This window comes from Octopus bimaculoides, chromosome 29, assembly GCF_046866305.1.
Source record: "Octopus bimaculoides isolate indiv1 chromosome 29, ASM4686630v1, whole genome shotgun sequence".
NCBI lineage: Eukaryota > Metazoa > Mollusca > Cephalopoda > Octopoda > Octopodidae > Octopus > Octopus bimaculoides.
Window position 1 is genome coordinate 6,374,942 of NC_142956.1, and position 16,916 is coordinate 6,391,857.

The 16,916-nt window shown below is 33.5% G+C and overlaps 1 protein-coding gene across 4 annotated transcripts in view; it reads left to right on the forward strand.

Annotated features, from left to right (window-relative positions):
* The window catches only part of LOC106870677 (uncharacterized), a 186,867-nt gene that overhangs the window by 107,669 nt on the left and 62,282 nt on the right, over positions 1–16,916 (forward strand). For all 4 annotated transcript variants that reach the window (XR_016238953.1, XM_089345183.1, XM_089345186.1 and 1 more), the window contains 4 exons: positions 3,459–3,550; positions 4,892–5,075; positions 9,351–9,445; positions 14,936–14,988. Coding sequence is in view for 3 of the 4 variants with exons in the window: in XM_089345183.1 (XP_089201309.1) it covers positions 3,459–3,550; positions 4,892–5,075; positions 9,351–9,445; positions 14,936–14,988 (424 nt within the window). In the remaining variant the exon portion in view is untranslated. The remainder of the gene's footprint in view (positions 1–3,458; positions 3,551–4,891; positions 5,076–9,350; positions 9,446–14,935; positions 14,989–16,916) is intronic.

Sequence of the window (16,916 nt, forward strand, 5' to 3'; positions counted from 1 at the left end):
ATATATATATATATATATATATATATATATATATATATATATATATATATATATATATATATATATATATATATATATATATATATGTATATATATACATTCATATAAGAAACCGTAATTAAGAAAAATCTATGCATTCATATTATAATCTATAGCATATTATAAATCCATTTTAGCCAATCTCATCAATTGGCTTTGCACTGGGATTAAATAACCTGATAATAGCTAATTGCCTGGGTAATTAGCGCCCCGTACTATTCGGTGCTGCCAAGTATGGAAAAATATATGGTGGCGGACTCTGTCGTTGGAAGTGAAAAATGTAATATAGAGTTTGTGGATATAGGGAAGAAAACGGAAAGGAAGTCATGAGAGGTTAAATTAACGATTGGATTATAAAGTGTTATGAATGGTCTTTAAAGAGAACCTATTGTTAATACACATGGTGAGGCCCGTAGTAATATAACATATAGCTTCTCACATGTGAGTATGAGATAAAGATCTAACCTCCCTTGTTCACATCGTTGTCCGTGTGCTGAGATATTCTGACTTGATTCTATTCATGGCTAAATATAATTACTATTTTCTCCTATGTGTGCATCTGTGTGTGTGCGTGGGAGTGTTTTGTGTGAGTGTGGGAGTGTGTGTGTACGTGAGTTTAAGTGTGTCTCTCTGTCTGAGTGAGTGTGTTGTTTTAAATACCCTTGTGGTGTGTGTGTGTGTAAGCAACCGTATGTGTGTGTGATGGTTCATATGTATGTGTATGTCTGTATGTGTGCACACACATACAGTTGTTCCCTCACACACACACGCACCACAAGGACAATTCAAACACAAACATACTTAGAGACACACACAAACTAACGTACACACACATAGCATCCCCACCAACACACAACACAAATAGACATACGCACGCATACAGATATACACATACATATGAACCATCACACACACATACAGTTGCTTACACACACACACACACACACCACAAGGGTATTTAAAACAACACACTCACTCAGACAGAGAGACACACACACACTCACGTACACACACACTCACGTACACACACACTCCCACACTCACACAAAACACTCCCACGCACACACACAGATGCACACAGATGCACACATACATACACACACAGACGCACACATATGTACACACCCTCACACATACATACGGTTGCGCTCTCTCTCACACACAGACACCACAAGGACGATTAAAACAACACATACATACTCAGACAAAGAGATATACGCACACTCTCACGTACACACACCTAACATCCCCACCGACACAAAAAACACACAAACACACATACACACGCACTCACGAACGCACACACACGAACAAACACATACACACACATGCGCACACACAACACCCTAACAAATACCAATCACATACATACACACTCACACAAACGTGCACACATATACACACACCATCCTACCATAGATAAAACACACACATACTCATATACACATTCCACAATAAACTCTGGGACCAATAAAAACGGCACACACACACACACACACACACGGACACAAACACACATATATAGACACACATAGAGATGTGCACAAAACCAGTTCCAAAAATCAGTGAACCATGACAGACTAGCTCACAGACCAACCAAAAATCAAAAAAATCCCTTTTAACTCTTCCTTCCTCCCACCCCAGCTAGCCAGTCATATTGTCTCTTAAGACAGCAAACATTCCCTCAATACACACAAGAGAAAATAGCTAGGTCAGTTCCTCCTCAACTTTTTGCGAACTCTTAAATATATTTCCTGGGTATATATATACATATTTTACCAAATCCTTTTTGTTATAACAATGTTGTAAACTGTTTCAAACATATTCTTATTATTATTATCAAAGAATGTATATATGTATTTTGATACTTAAACTGTTTCTAACATTTTCTATTACTATCAAAGAATATGTATATGTATTTTTCCATACATGTATTTTTCCATATATGTATTTTCATACTTACACTGTTTTTAACATTTTCGTCTTATTATCAGAGAATGTATATATGTATTTCAATACCTTTGTAATAATCAGTATGTAACACTACAAAGCTCACACAAAGCTTCATACTTTAAATATATTCCTCTTATTATCATCAAAGAATGTATATATGTATTTTAATACTCAAACTGTTTTTTAACATTTTCTATTATTCTCAAAGACTTAATACTACAAAGCTTAATATTTTACTTTCGACAATCTTTTTCTAAAAAAGTGAAACCGGTTAAGTGAATAAATATCTTTAAAATTGCATTTTCAAACCTTCTTTCATATATATTTCCACTCGTACGGTATCCCACAACTTTACTTTATTATATATATATATATATATATATATATATATATGTATGTATTTGTATAGATATTACAAATAAACATATATACATACACGAACACACACACGCACACGCATATCGTGCTGACACACACGTACAAGTTTTAGCGCTTAGTCATGTGGACAGTGACCTCCCATGACATTTTACAAGTCTTTTGTGAGTGGTGATAGAAGCGACACGCACTGAATACTTCCAATAGAAATAACTCCCTTACAGCCAGTCAAAGGTTCGGGTGGTCACCTTAAATTGGGATACTGCTATGCACACCTTTAAGAAAACATATGTATTCACAGATACACGCACACGCATATATATATATATATATATATATATATATATATATATATATATATATATATATATATATATATATATATATATATATATATATATATATATATATATGTGTGTGTGTGTGTGTGTGTGTGTGTGTGTATATAAATGTGTGTGTGTGTGCATCTATGTATGTATATACACATACATAAAAACATATATATATTTGTAAGAGAAACTTATGAATGACATTGTTTTTGTTTTGTTTAAATGTATTTTGCTCACTTCATGTATCACAGACATTCTAGGTGTGACCACCCAGTATTCGGCTGAGATTTTTGAAGATTGAAGGCTTCCTGTCTTCGCTAAAGTTTGAATAGTTCGAGTCATCACAAACAGACTGCTTCATTAAATCAATGATTGTATCTTAATACGCTGTTACAAAATTTAAATACTATTCAGAAATGTCATACAGGAGTTCAATGTATAAAAGAATAATTACCACTTTAGAATTATTTCCCTTTATTTGAGTTGTTCCACAATTTTCGCACTTTATACAAATACAAAATGCCATCAAGTAGCTTCCATAATATTCTTAGTTTAATTGGTGACAATGCTGATACAATTGCAAGTGAAAATCGTAACATGCTTTTGCAGTCTTCATTAATAATTTTCTTTAAATGTCTCACATGTATTGATCCCAACCTTAACACTTTTACATTTGCTTTACACCACAAATGATCATTTTCTCTTATTCTTATACATTACTTATTTGGTTCCTAAATATGGGTATATTCCTGTATTGCATAGATTACTCGTTATTTCAACGGAATTTGCAGTGCCAAACATGTTCAGGTATTATGTGCGATGAATCACAAGTGACGAACTGTACAGGCGATGAGGTAAGCTGGAATGTTACTTTCTTCCTCTTAATATACCCGTAACCCTCACTTACAGCCAGTATGGCTAGGTAACTTATATCAAGAGTTCCACAGTTGTTTTAGATGCTTATGTAATCGTAAGTAGATAGTCACCTTCTTGGTCTTTCCTTCCTTGACTCATCAGAATAGCAACGATTAGACTTTTGAAGTGAGAGAGGGGTGACCAGAATTAGGCTGGCACTCATTTTCAGCTGAGCTGACTGGAGCAACGTAAAATGAAGTGCTGCTTTGTTCAAGAACACAAGGTGCCACTCGGTTCAGGGATCGAACCCACGAGCTCGTGTATGACCCCTTCCCTTTTCCTTCTCCGACAAAAATAAGTGCCTTTAAGTGAGATGTGTAAATATACGTGTCCCTCGAGTCAGCTTAGAAACAAGGTCCCGTTGTTCAACGACCCACGACTTATGAGATATTCCTGTATCTTAGAAGTTTCGTTTGAACGATGTTATCCGGTTCTGTTATCCGGCAAATAACTGAATTTCAAAGTCTGGGCAGTCATCCTGGACATCAGTGGTACCAGATGCTCCACAGTGATGTTCTGAAAGGAAAGCATTCGTACAGTGATGGTGGTTTCCCAGTTTAGTAGTTGTGTGACACAACTGTGTCGAGGGGGCTTGATTTCTCCTGACATCAGACAGGTTTCCTAGGGTCCACTCGATCTCAACTAAGTAAATTTCGAACTGCACTTTATAAACAAGATGGGAGTGTGTGAGAGTAATTCAAAGAAAGAGCTACACAGCACATCGAATCCCTGCTTAAAAGTTCCAGCGGTCTATAGGTTTCCGACTGGATTTTCCTGATGTAACTGTGCAAACACGGGGCATCCATGATTGGTCATTTTGATCGTATCTTGAAAGTGTGTGTTAAGCCAGCGGATGAGGATAGTGTAGGATATCCATAGTTTAAAGTGGTGAGCTACACAGACCGTATATTTTATTCTATTTGCTCGGTAAACTTAAATTGTACCCATAGGCAGGAATCCGGTTACTGGAAGTTGGACGTATCTCTACGAACTTGCGAACATTACAGGGATTAGACTAATGAAGGTTGGTGGAAGCGGTTGAAGTCGCAAGTACGAATGGCACTGCTCTAAATGTATACACCTGTTTGACGAAGTACATTCTCGCATACTAAATGTTTCCTGTGCTGTTGTTGTTGCTTGCAGCATTAGCATCAGTAGTAGTAGTAGTAGTAGCAGTAGTAGTAGTAGTAGTAGTAGTAGTAGTAGTAGTAGTAGTAGTAGTAGTAGTATCAGCAGCAGAAATGGTTGTCGTATATGATTTTTTGTATTTATTGCAACAGCCTGTATGTGAAAATAAGATAACGATGAATGGCGTTACACTGAAGTTTGAAAAATCCTGCAGCACATACAGAAATTGTCTTGCAGCTCTGAGAAACAATACCTTTACATGCAATAGATGGACCAGTGGTGCTTCTTGTGTTAGTTGTTGCAGTGGAAACTTATGTAACAAGAACGATTTCATTGGTAAGCGGTGTTTATTTTCTTATATAATTTTACCTGATTTATTAGCCGTGAAAATTTAATAAGATTGCGTTCTCATCTGAGGTGCGTACATCACTTGGCCAATACCAGGGAAACAGATAACGCAGTTGTTTAGATAACCAAGAATTCTCGTAACTTCAGACACCTGGGGCCACTAATTTGTATACATATTACTATATAACACAATATTTAAAATCATTGGCCTATCAACAGGTGTGTCAATACATATTGTACACACACATACTCGCAAGCACACACACGCATACACACACGTACACAAAACATATATATATATATGTATGTATGTATGTATGTATATATATATATGTATATATATGTATATATATGTATATGAATATGTGCGTTGTTAGTTAATGGCTCGGCTGCATTTTAGCTTTAAGAGAATAGATCATTAATGCCTTTGGTGTTAAAAAGCACCTGAAAGTAAGTTAATGGGAAGTGAAACATCTCACATCAGGTCCCTTTTCTGAGTGACAGACAACGATGTATGGTCATTGTTGTGACTTTTCAATGACACCTACCGAATAATATCTGCTGCAATTTATATCGTCGACTATGACTATGTTAAATGGTTTAAACTCTAATCCATAATTGAATCTTTTTTCCGTGGTATGAAATGCTGGGACAGGCCAATACAGGATTTAAAACTTTATAAACCATTTAAAATTGTGTAATAGTTGGCGATATAGCTTGCAGCAGGCCTTGTTTGGTATGAGGCATTGAAAAGTCACCGCAAAGATTAAATATCTATGTCTACAGCTTTGGAAAGGTTCCTGATATGAGTTTCCACGCTTACGTACATTTTACTTTCAGTTGTTTTTAACAGCAGGCTGAAAGAGAATATATTCACTTACGACTAAAACACAGCCAAGGCACGAAATAGAATTACACACCATGGCATATGTGGGTTCAATTTTGCTTTTAGATGTCGAGCTGCATCTAATACTTAACTGACAATGTATATATATATATATATATATATATATATATATATATATATATATATATATATATATATATATATATATACATATATTTCCTTATTGCCCACAGGGGGCTAAGCATAGAGGGACAGACAAACAAGAACAGACAAAGGTATATATATATATATATATATATATATATATATATATATATATATATATATATATATATATATATATAAGTCAGTAAATAGTGGGGTTGTGTTAACCGCACGTGGAGAAATAATAGGAAAATGAAGAAGAATAAGGCAGAATGCTAAACTGAAAGCATATTTTAATATAGATTTCTAACCAGCTTTCATTGCATGGCAAATTTTCTAGAAGTGGGAGAATGAAAATGTTTTTTACAAAAAAGTAAAAAATAATATATAAAAAAATAAATATACCAATACATTATATTGTCTTTGAGCTTTTAAAGTTCAATGGTAATTCATGTAGATAATAGTTGGAAAAATAAGGATGCATGAAATTGAGAGTTGTGCTAGGTTTAAAAAAAGAGAAAAGAGTTAAAGGTTTCTGTGTTAAGCAGGAAGTGTGGTGTCAAAACAAGAAGTGTGTGTGTAAGGGAAGACAAATCTCTTTAGTTGGAGTTATGTACTCTTTGTCAGCAGGAAGTTTATGTCTGTTCTTAGAGAAATAAGGTCGCTGAGGGGTTTGTGTGTTAAGAAATGGTTGGAATTTCTCTATGAAAAGATTCTCCTTGTTGATTCTTTCTTGTGTGGAGATTCTGTCTTTACATTGATAGAAAGGGAATATAAGGAATTTAGGGTTTTGTTTCTGGCGCAAGAGTCTATGTGGCCACTAAGTGGAATTTGGCGGTGTTGAGGGAGATGTATTTGTTCTTTTTGGACTGCTACTCTTCTACGCAACGGATGGCTCGTCTTTCCGATATAGGAGTGTCCACACAAGAAAGAATCAACAAGGAGAATCTTTTCATAGAGAAATTCCAACCACTTCTTAACACGATTTAGCGAGGTTGGAATCATCTTGTCAATGTACAAGTTGATAAGCATCGACGTCCATCCCTGCTAAATGGAATTTGTGGCGAGTTGTCTTGCCTGTCCATGACTTTCAGGTGCTGAAAAAACTTGGCTTTGGGGCAATAATACCCATTGCGCTATTTTGGAGCCTACTATCTAACAAATCGTCTTCCTTAGGCATGGTGGAAGATATGTATATATAATTTAGAGATGTTTCCACAAAAGATGGGTCCAGGCCATCTCTAACTTAATTATACCACCTAATAGGATTTGCGTATTCTTTCCTATGTCATATTTTGTGGTATCATGGCCCATTCACGTAACGAGGTCTTGGTGATTAAGTTGTATCCATGCAAAGGTGGTTTACTGACATCCCTTGAAGAAATGTGTCCAAATTCCCTTCCAATGTGATGCGGTCCTTTTCCTCATTGATCTGTTCTGAGACAATGTTAAATAAGGCAGCGCCTGTTGAGGAAAACAGTTTGTGCTGGAGTGTATTTATGTTTTGTGATTCTGAATTGTGGAGGGAACGTACGACTAAGGGTCCTAAACTTGGATGAATTCTGAAACTAAATTTGAGGTCGTTGGGGCTTTGCTAGTAGAATATTCTCCATATCGTTCAAATGCTGAATTGCTCACGGCGGCGCTGGAGAGAATAGAGCTTTTATATATGAACGTACATATATATATATATATATATATATATATATATATATATAATTATAAAAACTGGTAATTAGTCATATATTAATTAATATCGATTAATTATCAGGAGGCCAGCACATCTAAAGAATCAGAGAGATTCAGAAATATTATCTGCAATCTCAGGGGATTAGGTACATTTTAAAAAATAACGTCGACCACTGACGTGGACAATTAATGCGCTAGAAATAGATCAGATCTTGTGTCTATTAAGACCTAAATTGTTCTCAACAAGAACAATTTAGGTCTTAATAAACACAAGGTGTGATCACTTTCTAGCGCATTAATTGTCCACGTTTGTGGTCGACGTTAATTTTTAAAATATATATATATATATATATATATATATATATATATATATATATATATATATATATATATATATATATATATATATATATATATACATATGTATGTATATATATATATATACATATGTATGTATATATGTATATATATATATATATATATATATATATATATATATATATATATATATATATATATATATATATATATATATATATATATATATATATATATATATATATATATATATATACATATGTATGTATATATATATATATATATATATATATATATATATATATATATATATATATATATATATGTATGTATATATATATATATATATGTATGTATATATATATATATATATATATATATATATATATATATATATATATATATATATATATGCATATATACATACATACACACACACATATATACATATATATATGTATGTATGTATATATATATATATTTATATACATATATACATACATACATACATACATACACATATTTTCTTCACTTCGAAGATATATACTCCTCTTACAGAAATGAAATCTTCCTAGTTATCTATGAGAAATATATAAACGCGCGTAGTCTATAATTCACTTCCTTGTTTAAACTTACTAAACTGAATTAAATTTTTAATCTAATATTTTATAGATTTTATGGATTATAAACCTTTCTTTTAGATTTTATGGATTTTTAAATTAGTATTTTGTAGAGTACGTTTTTCTTGATGGTGTCTGATCTCCTCCATTGTTTGGATTGCATCTTGGTGATTCTTTTCTAACTTAATATATATATATATATACATATATATATATATATATATATATATATATATATATATATATATATATATATATATATATATATATATATATATATATATATATATATATATATATATATATATATATGGGTATATTAGAAATGTAGCATATAATAAAGAAGACTTATAGGTAATTAGAATGCCTACAACTGTTTCAGTTCTACTCAATACCGATTACAAATTTATAAAAAAAATAAATGAAATTTGAAGTTAGAATATTATATGAGTAAAATCGCAACAGGGCTAATTGACATAAAAAGAGTACATGTTTCATTGACATTTTAAACCGACTAAACAGAGTAAAGATAAATAAGACAATTTATCCGTTATAAATGTGTACGTATATAGATTTTACTACCTCTGTTGTATGTCTTTTTTTCTAATCGCAGTGATACCCTTCTATTTTTCTATCCTCCCATAGGCGGAACCAATTTCTTTGTGTTTCATCTAATTTACAATTCAACATTTAAGAAAGCCAATGAATACAAACCATCTGCTGTAAACGTATCTAGAAACGTGAGTATCTATTAATTAGCTGGTACTGTCTGTCTCTCTGCTTCCCTCTCTTCACACAAATACTCACAGGTGTACGTGTGTATATATTTATTCTCTCTCTGTTTATTTCCTCATGTTCCCTTCTGTTGAAGAGCGTAGGCTCAAAACGTGAAAGACTTTCTCATTCTCCCGACAGTTAAATTAATACTCCGGTTTGTTGTTTAGACACCTGTCTTTATCTTTTGTTTTTCTGTAAATGTCAATTGTATATATACACACCTACACACACACACACACACACACACACACACACACACACACATATATATATATATATATATATATATATATATATATATATATATATATATATATATATATATATATATGTATATATACATGTATGTATGTGTATGTTTATATCTATATGTGTTTGTACTTGTGCGTGTGTATGAGTAGCTATTTATTATCCCTGTAGAAACACGTACTGCCCAATTTAGAAATCAGTACATTTCTAATTGTATTCAGAGAATGAATGAATCTAGATTTGATGAGGTTCAGTGTCAGTAAAAGAATAAGATAAGATAAGAGATTTACATCTTTGTATTTGATATGTGACATAACGAAGCAGGGAGGGGAAAGAAAGTATATATAAGAGGCACTACTATTTCTATTAAACGAGACTCAATGCTCTATATCAAATGCTGACAAGAACTGCTACCAACACAGGATTTTGCTACTCGCTCACAGCTCTTTAATTTATAACAATGAGTCAGTCAACCGTTACTTACTTATCGGGAGGGGGCGTTTTCTTCTACATCTGCCCTTTTTGGAATCAGTCTCTCTTATATTCTCCATTTTTCAGAATTGAACTCCGCTCAGAGTTTTGATATCTCTTACGTTTAGGGTTCATTTCTAGTGTTTTCTTTCTGTCCTGCTTTCTCCTGCTAGAACCTGTAGTTACAAATTTATTGGATGTTGATACCTCAAACGTGATTTCCATCAGGATTTCATTTCATTTCTTGTGACTGCTTTATCCGGGTATTTTTTCGTAGGCTGGTTAAAATGTTTTGTTTTCGAAATCTTTTTATTAACAGGAATATCATTCTTCCAATTCGTTTAATAATTACGCCGTTGTCCCAGCTTTCTTTACCATATCTATAGGTTTAAAAAAACTATGTCACCTAACATTTTAAGTAATTTAAAAGTAATCTTGTTGTTCGCCACTTCTTAGTTTCCCTTGGTATCAACTTATCGAAAACAGTTCTGACCATTCTAGCAAACACCAATTCTGCAGATGACATTCCCCACGATGTATTCAGATTAGGTGTTACTCGATATACTCTTAAAAATGGTTGGAGTGCAAAATCATCCATCACTTCATTGTTGGCCTTTTTCAATATCTTCTTGAATGTGTCAGCAAGATGAACATTTTACTAAATTTTCTGAACTCGTCTGCCGTAAATATTGAGCTTCATTATTAGACACAGTGGTACCCGGAATACTATGCCCGGTGAACAATTCGTGTAAAATGCTTCTTATAACAGATGTCGGATTTTTCATTTATGCACTTCCACCACTTTGAAAACCTGTCCACCGCAATGAGGTAATATGTTTAGTTGAGTGGGCCTGCGTAATCGACACGCAGTCTGGCCCATAGAGCATCTGTTTCTGGCCATGGTTGGCATTTAGTAGGAGTTGATTTTGCAGTTAAGGCACGCCCTCTACGTGATTTCGCAGATTCTTCAATATCATAGTGCATTGTAGGCCAACATACGTAACATCCCATCAATGATTTCATTCTCGAAATCCCTGGGTGACCCATAAGAAATTCTATTAATAATCACTTTTGTAGTGTGGCTGGTACTATAACTCTTTGTACATACATCAACACATTGTCAGACAGTGAGAAATGTTTTGCATTTGTGTTACACATATTTCTATCTCTGTTAGCCTTCAGTGAGGCACGTAAACTAGTGTATATATATATATATGTATATATATATATACACACACACACGCAAGCACACACACACACACATACACACACACACACACACACACATATATATATATATATATATATATATATATATATATATATACATATATATATATATATATACATATATATATATATATATATATATATATATATATATATATATATATATATATATATATATATATATTCATTTAAAATGCAGAGATGCCTATAATAGGACATCTACTCGCTAGAAATAGCAGCAAAATACTACATACCACAAAAATTAGGGATAATTTCGAAAGGAAATGAAAAATAAAAACTTTTACCAATCTATATTCTGTACCATGGTTTCAAGTCAATTTTAGTAAGATAAAGATTATATATCTTACAAGGTCGGACTATCGTCAGCAGAAATGACCAGACAACATATGAAGCACGAGTTAATAAGCAGCATGGTTCGTGTTCCTATGTCTAATTTTTGAAAATATACCGCGTATTTGCGGTTTACCTAATCGGCAGCAAATACAAAAATGCCGAAATTTTTGTGGCATGTAGTCTTTTGCTGCTATTCCTAGCGAGTAGATGTCCTATTATAGGCATCTCTGCATTTTAAATGAATAATACATAGTCTATTGACTGTTTTTTTACTCTCGCTAGACCACTGGTGGTAAATAAGATTTCTAACATTTTTTTTGCTACCCTATAATTTATTAATATATATATATATATATATATATATATATATATATATATATATATATATATATATATATATATATATATATATATATATATATATATACATGTGTGTACGCGTGTGTCTGCATGATTTATAGAATAAAAGTTAAACAACAACTGAATAATGAACTCAATCAATAAGGAAATTTATCAGGTATCATATCTTCGTGAAATGATAACACCGACTTCAATGTTTCACCTAATCGACTTTTCCAAATATCGTTACTCTTCCATGAAACATACAAGCAGAAATTATACAAGACGCTAGAAAATATTTGATATTCTGAGATAAGTATTCCTCTACATATTCCTCTAAACAAAATAACAACGTATAATTTTATGTCAGAATGGGATCAAAGAATTCTGTACCAGTTCACAAATCATGTTGCTTCATTTACTTTAAATGGCATTTTAAACCAATTATCCAAACATTTCTAAATGGTTGTATACACTTGATATACATCTACTACTATGTACGTTTAATTAAAATGGGCATTCACTATTCTTTCACGGACGAATTTTCTTTTACAGACTCAGTCCGCAGTCAACCAGTATCTTGATATTCCTCTCAATCTCCAATAATAACTCATATGTCTGTACATACATACTTGGATATATATATATATATATATATATATATATATATATATATATATATATATATATATATAATACAAAATGCGACTAAGGAAAAATCAAATGTTATTAGATTGCACCTGTTTCTGCTGTAGCATGTGGTGAACTCATAGTTTAGTTCCAGGATAACACCCTATGATATCTTGAATATAAAGTCGAATTTATTTTTTGAAATGTGACCAATAGAATAAATACAATTTATAGAAATAAGTATTGCGTTTGGACTAAAACATTCAAGGCCGTGCCAAAAAATGGACTTTGTCTAAAGCCTGAAACCACTAAAGGATAAAAGAAATGTCTTATGTATGCGCCATTGCGGAGCTCAATGATTAAAATTACCCATCTAATGTGTCATATTTAAAGTACACATACAGATACATTTTGCAACTGAAGTGGGATGTGGAGGATTCGTTGGACGCAGTTCAATACGACTCTTGTTATTGTTAAGCTTAACTCATCGTAAAGTATTTGGTTAAAAAGAGACGATGGCTAGAAGAATATTGAGCAATATTTGATAACCAGTTGATCGAACAAGCGGGGCATCGTGTGAGTGAGGTGGGGTGCGTAATGATGCCGTTGAGAGGTTAGTCCAGAAATGAGGCGCAGTCTCTCCTGCTGACCTCATACACTTGCTGGCTTCAGGTATGCAGAACTTTCGATTGGTTGAACTATGTATATATATATATACGACGGACTTGGAGATGGTGGTGATGCTGGGTGGTATGATATTGTGCTTTGGTGATACGCCAACAGAGACCCACCTCTGTTTCTCATATGTTCTAAGTACAGCTGTTTTTGCTCTTTACTCATATGCTCTCGATTCTGTTGATATCTTTCTATCTTATTTTGAAGGTACACTTCTCTTTGGTCCTTCCTCATTTGTTCTATCCGTTACTGATGTTTTCCCTCCTATACCGTAGGATGCACTCCCTCTCCTCTCGGCTTATTTCGGTTCTTCTCTGTTTCATCCTCTCACGATTTTAATTACTTATTTCCTCTCGCTAGTCCTCGCACAACCATTCTCTCCTTCTACACTGATGCTCTCGGGCAGCCTCTCTCATGCCATTATACATATTTTAAACTTCTTATCAAAACAATAAGTCTCCAAAATGATTCAGAATGTTGAAAAACATATACGAATGTATTACACTGTTTTTGTGTAAGAGGTGAAAATATTTCTGAAATACTCATCTAGTATGCAGGGACACAGTGTATAGACTACGGTAATTAATTGTATTGTAGGAAAGTAAAAAGTAAATGGCAAAAACAGAGTTAAGATATTTGATTTTGTTTGGCTCTATGAATTTAAGTTTTTTAAAATGCTTTCTTCGGTACATGATACAAGAAAGACATTGGAAAAATACTGCCCAAAACAGAGAAACGGTAACTTAACAAAAGATATAGAAAGAGAAAGAAAAGCTTGTATTCGAAAGCCAGAAGATGTTTTCTTTAGCTGTGCTGTAATTTTGTAATTAAAACGAATTCAAAATTTCAGTTTTAGAACATAAGCCTTAACATGGAATGTGGTGTATGGCCGAATTCAAATGAGTAGAATGCCTAAAACAAATCTGTCTGTGTGTGTGGTTGGGCCATTAATGCCCAGGTGTCAATTTCAGTTCTATTGAAGAAAGGAATTTAAATACCTATCAGTCACTCCCTCTCATTTTTTCTGTCTTTCTCTCTCACTTATCTCCTTTGCTCGACACACACGATAAATTTATGTATCTTAATTTTCTCATTAAGTTCTTTATTGCTTCGGTCGCCCACTAGGCGTGGGTGTGGAGAAGTAGTAATACAACACTTAAGAAGTGGTTTCAAATCTCTTCCAGAAATTACAAGAGATCTACGCGCGTCAGGTATCTACAAAAAACAAAATGGCATATTAATGATTATTTTGTATTATGAATAATTCGGAATTGATTTCTCAATTAAAGAATAAATTGTATCCCAACTCAAGAATAAATTGTATTTAGGATAACATATTTCTATACAACATATTTTGCTTTTTTTCTTCGAATATATATGCAAAAATTTTATTCCGAGGCAAAGCCGGGTGCTTCTGCTAGTAGTAAATAAATATGTACTTTTAATTCATTATTGAGTCCTCTTTCTTAATTTCCGTACACATAATGTATATTCGACTATTGCAGATGGAGTATGAATTATCAAACTTGGCAGCAACGTGTGAAGTTGAATATTGTGGGTAAGCAAAATGGCGTTTACCGTTTATTAAAATTTTGTTATATTTGGGATCAAAATATTCCATTGATCTACGATTTGATTATGTATTAATTTTTACATCAACAATGCTGTATTTGTAAAACATAAAACACAAATTTATACTTTCAATGAACCCTTCATCTGTATTGTAAATAAACTTACACGCACGCGCGCACACACACACACACACACACACACACACACACATATATATATATATATATATATATATATATATATATATATATATATATATATATATATATATATATGTATATGTATTAATAATTATCGCCAAGCCAACATGGCAGTCCCAAATATAGGACGAATGCTGCCGTGGGTTAGTTCCAAGAGGCCATCGCCTACGAATCTGTGTCCTTTATAACCTTCGAACAGGGAAGGTCAGCAGCTTCCCCTTGCTGCTTTGGCATCTGCAGACGAGACTAGTTTCAGGGTGTTGCTCCTTGTCAATGCAGAACAGCCGAAGCCAGCAGGCGTCGCTACTAACTATCTGTAGGAAGGTTATTTATCTAATTTCAGTGGAATACATCCACTGGTTTTCAGAAATAGAGATATTAATATTTCTAAGTCTCGGCTGCTCTGCATTGACAAGGGGCAACACCCTGAAACTAGTCTGCAGATGCCAAAGCAGCAAGGGGAAGCTGCTGACCTCCTCTGTTCGAAGGTTATAAAGGACACAGATCCGTGTGTCACGTAGCTAGCTAGAGGCGATGGCCTCTTGGAGCTAATCCGCGGCAGCATTCGTCCTATATTTGGGACTGCTATGTTGGCTTGGCGATAATTATTAATACCCAGTACCGCTGCCGTAGTCTCCTTTAGAGAGACTTAGAAATATTAATAACTCTCTCTCTCTCTCTCTCTATATATATATATATATATATATATAGAGAGAGAGAGAGAGAGAGAGAGAGAGAGAAAGAAAGAGGGAGAGAGACAGGGAACTACAAGTGAGTGTGAACACAGGTGTATATATATATATCTTCGTCATCACCACCATCATCATTATCACTATTATCATCACCACCAGCAGTTTTGGTAGGATTTCTATGGCTTTACACAGTGTCCCTTGGACAGAATATATTGGTGTGCCCAGAGTCCGCCTGGTAATTTCAAAGAGCAAAGGGGCTACTGAGACCTTCAGATATAGATATTACGATGCCCTTTAACATATAAAAAAAATACGTATATAACAAACACAGAAGGTAAAACTATATATGCAAATGAAAACACAAATATATAGAACAGCTTATCAAGAAGGTATATACAATCGACTAAATATTCTAAAGCGTGTCAAGAGACTAAAAACCCTAAATAAAATATCAAGCGACTAAAATCCTCATTTTCCTCCCTTCAATTAAAAATATATCAAAAAAGTTAATTTCCTAAAAAACAGAATATTGGAATCCAGGAGCAAAAGAGAATTACACATAATCAAATCAAACACAACTCGGGACATTCCGGGAGTTCACTGCTGCAGTTGGATTACGAGTTAATGTGCACATCGTTAATGGCTCCTTCATCAGGATGCACAGGTATCTCAACAATTAGTCATTCACAGGTATTTCTTTATTAAGAACAGATGCCCGAACATAGAGTAGAGGACACAACGACAGACAACACAACGTGGGGACATAAAACACAAAGCGAGGTATAAGATGAATATATAATAATGAGGATAATCGTTTTACAATATTCAAAATTTTCCTTTGGCCACAAAATGTATGTATCTAGTCCGTCGAGATCTACCACCATAGGGAAGGGTGTCATATCTCACCTCTAGCCTCAGTAGAAGTATGTCTGTTTTAAAAGTGTCTTAAAATGCTTTGTAATATTGTATATCTATCATAATGCTATTCAATTTTTGTGTGCTATGTGGTTATATTCTAATGA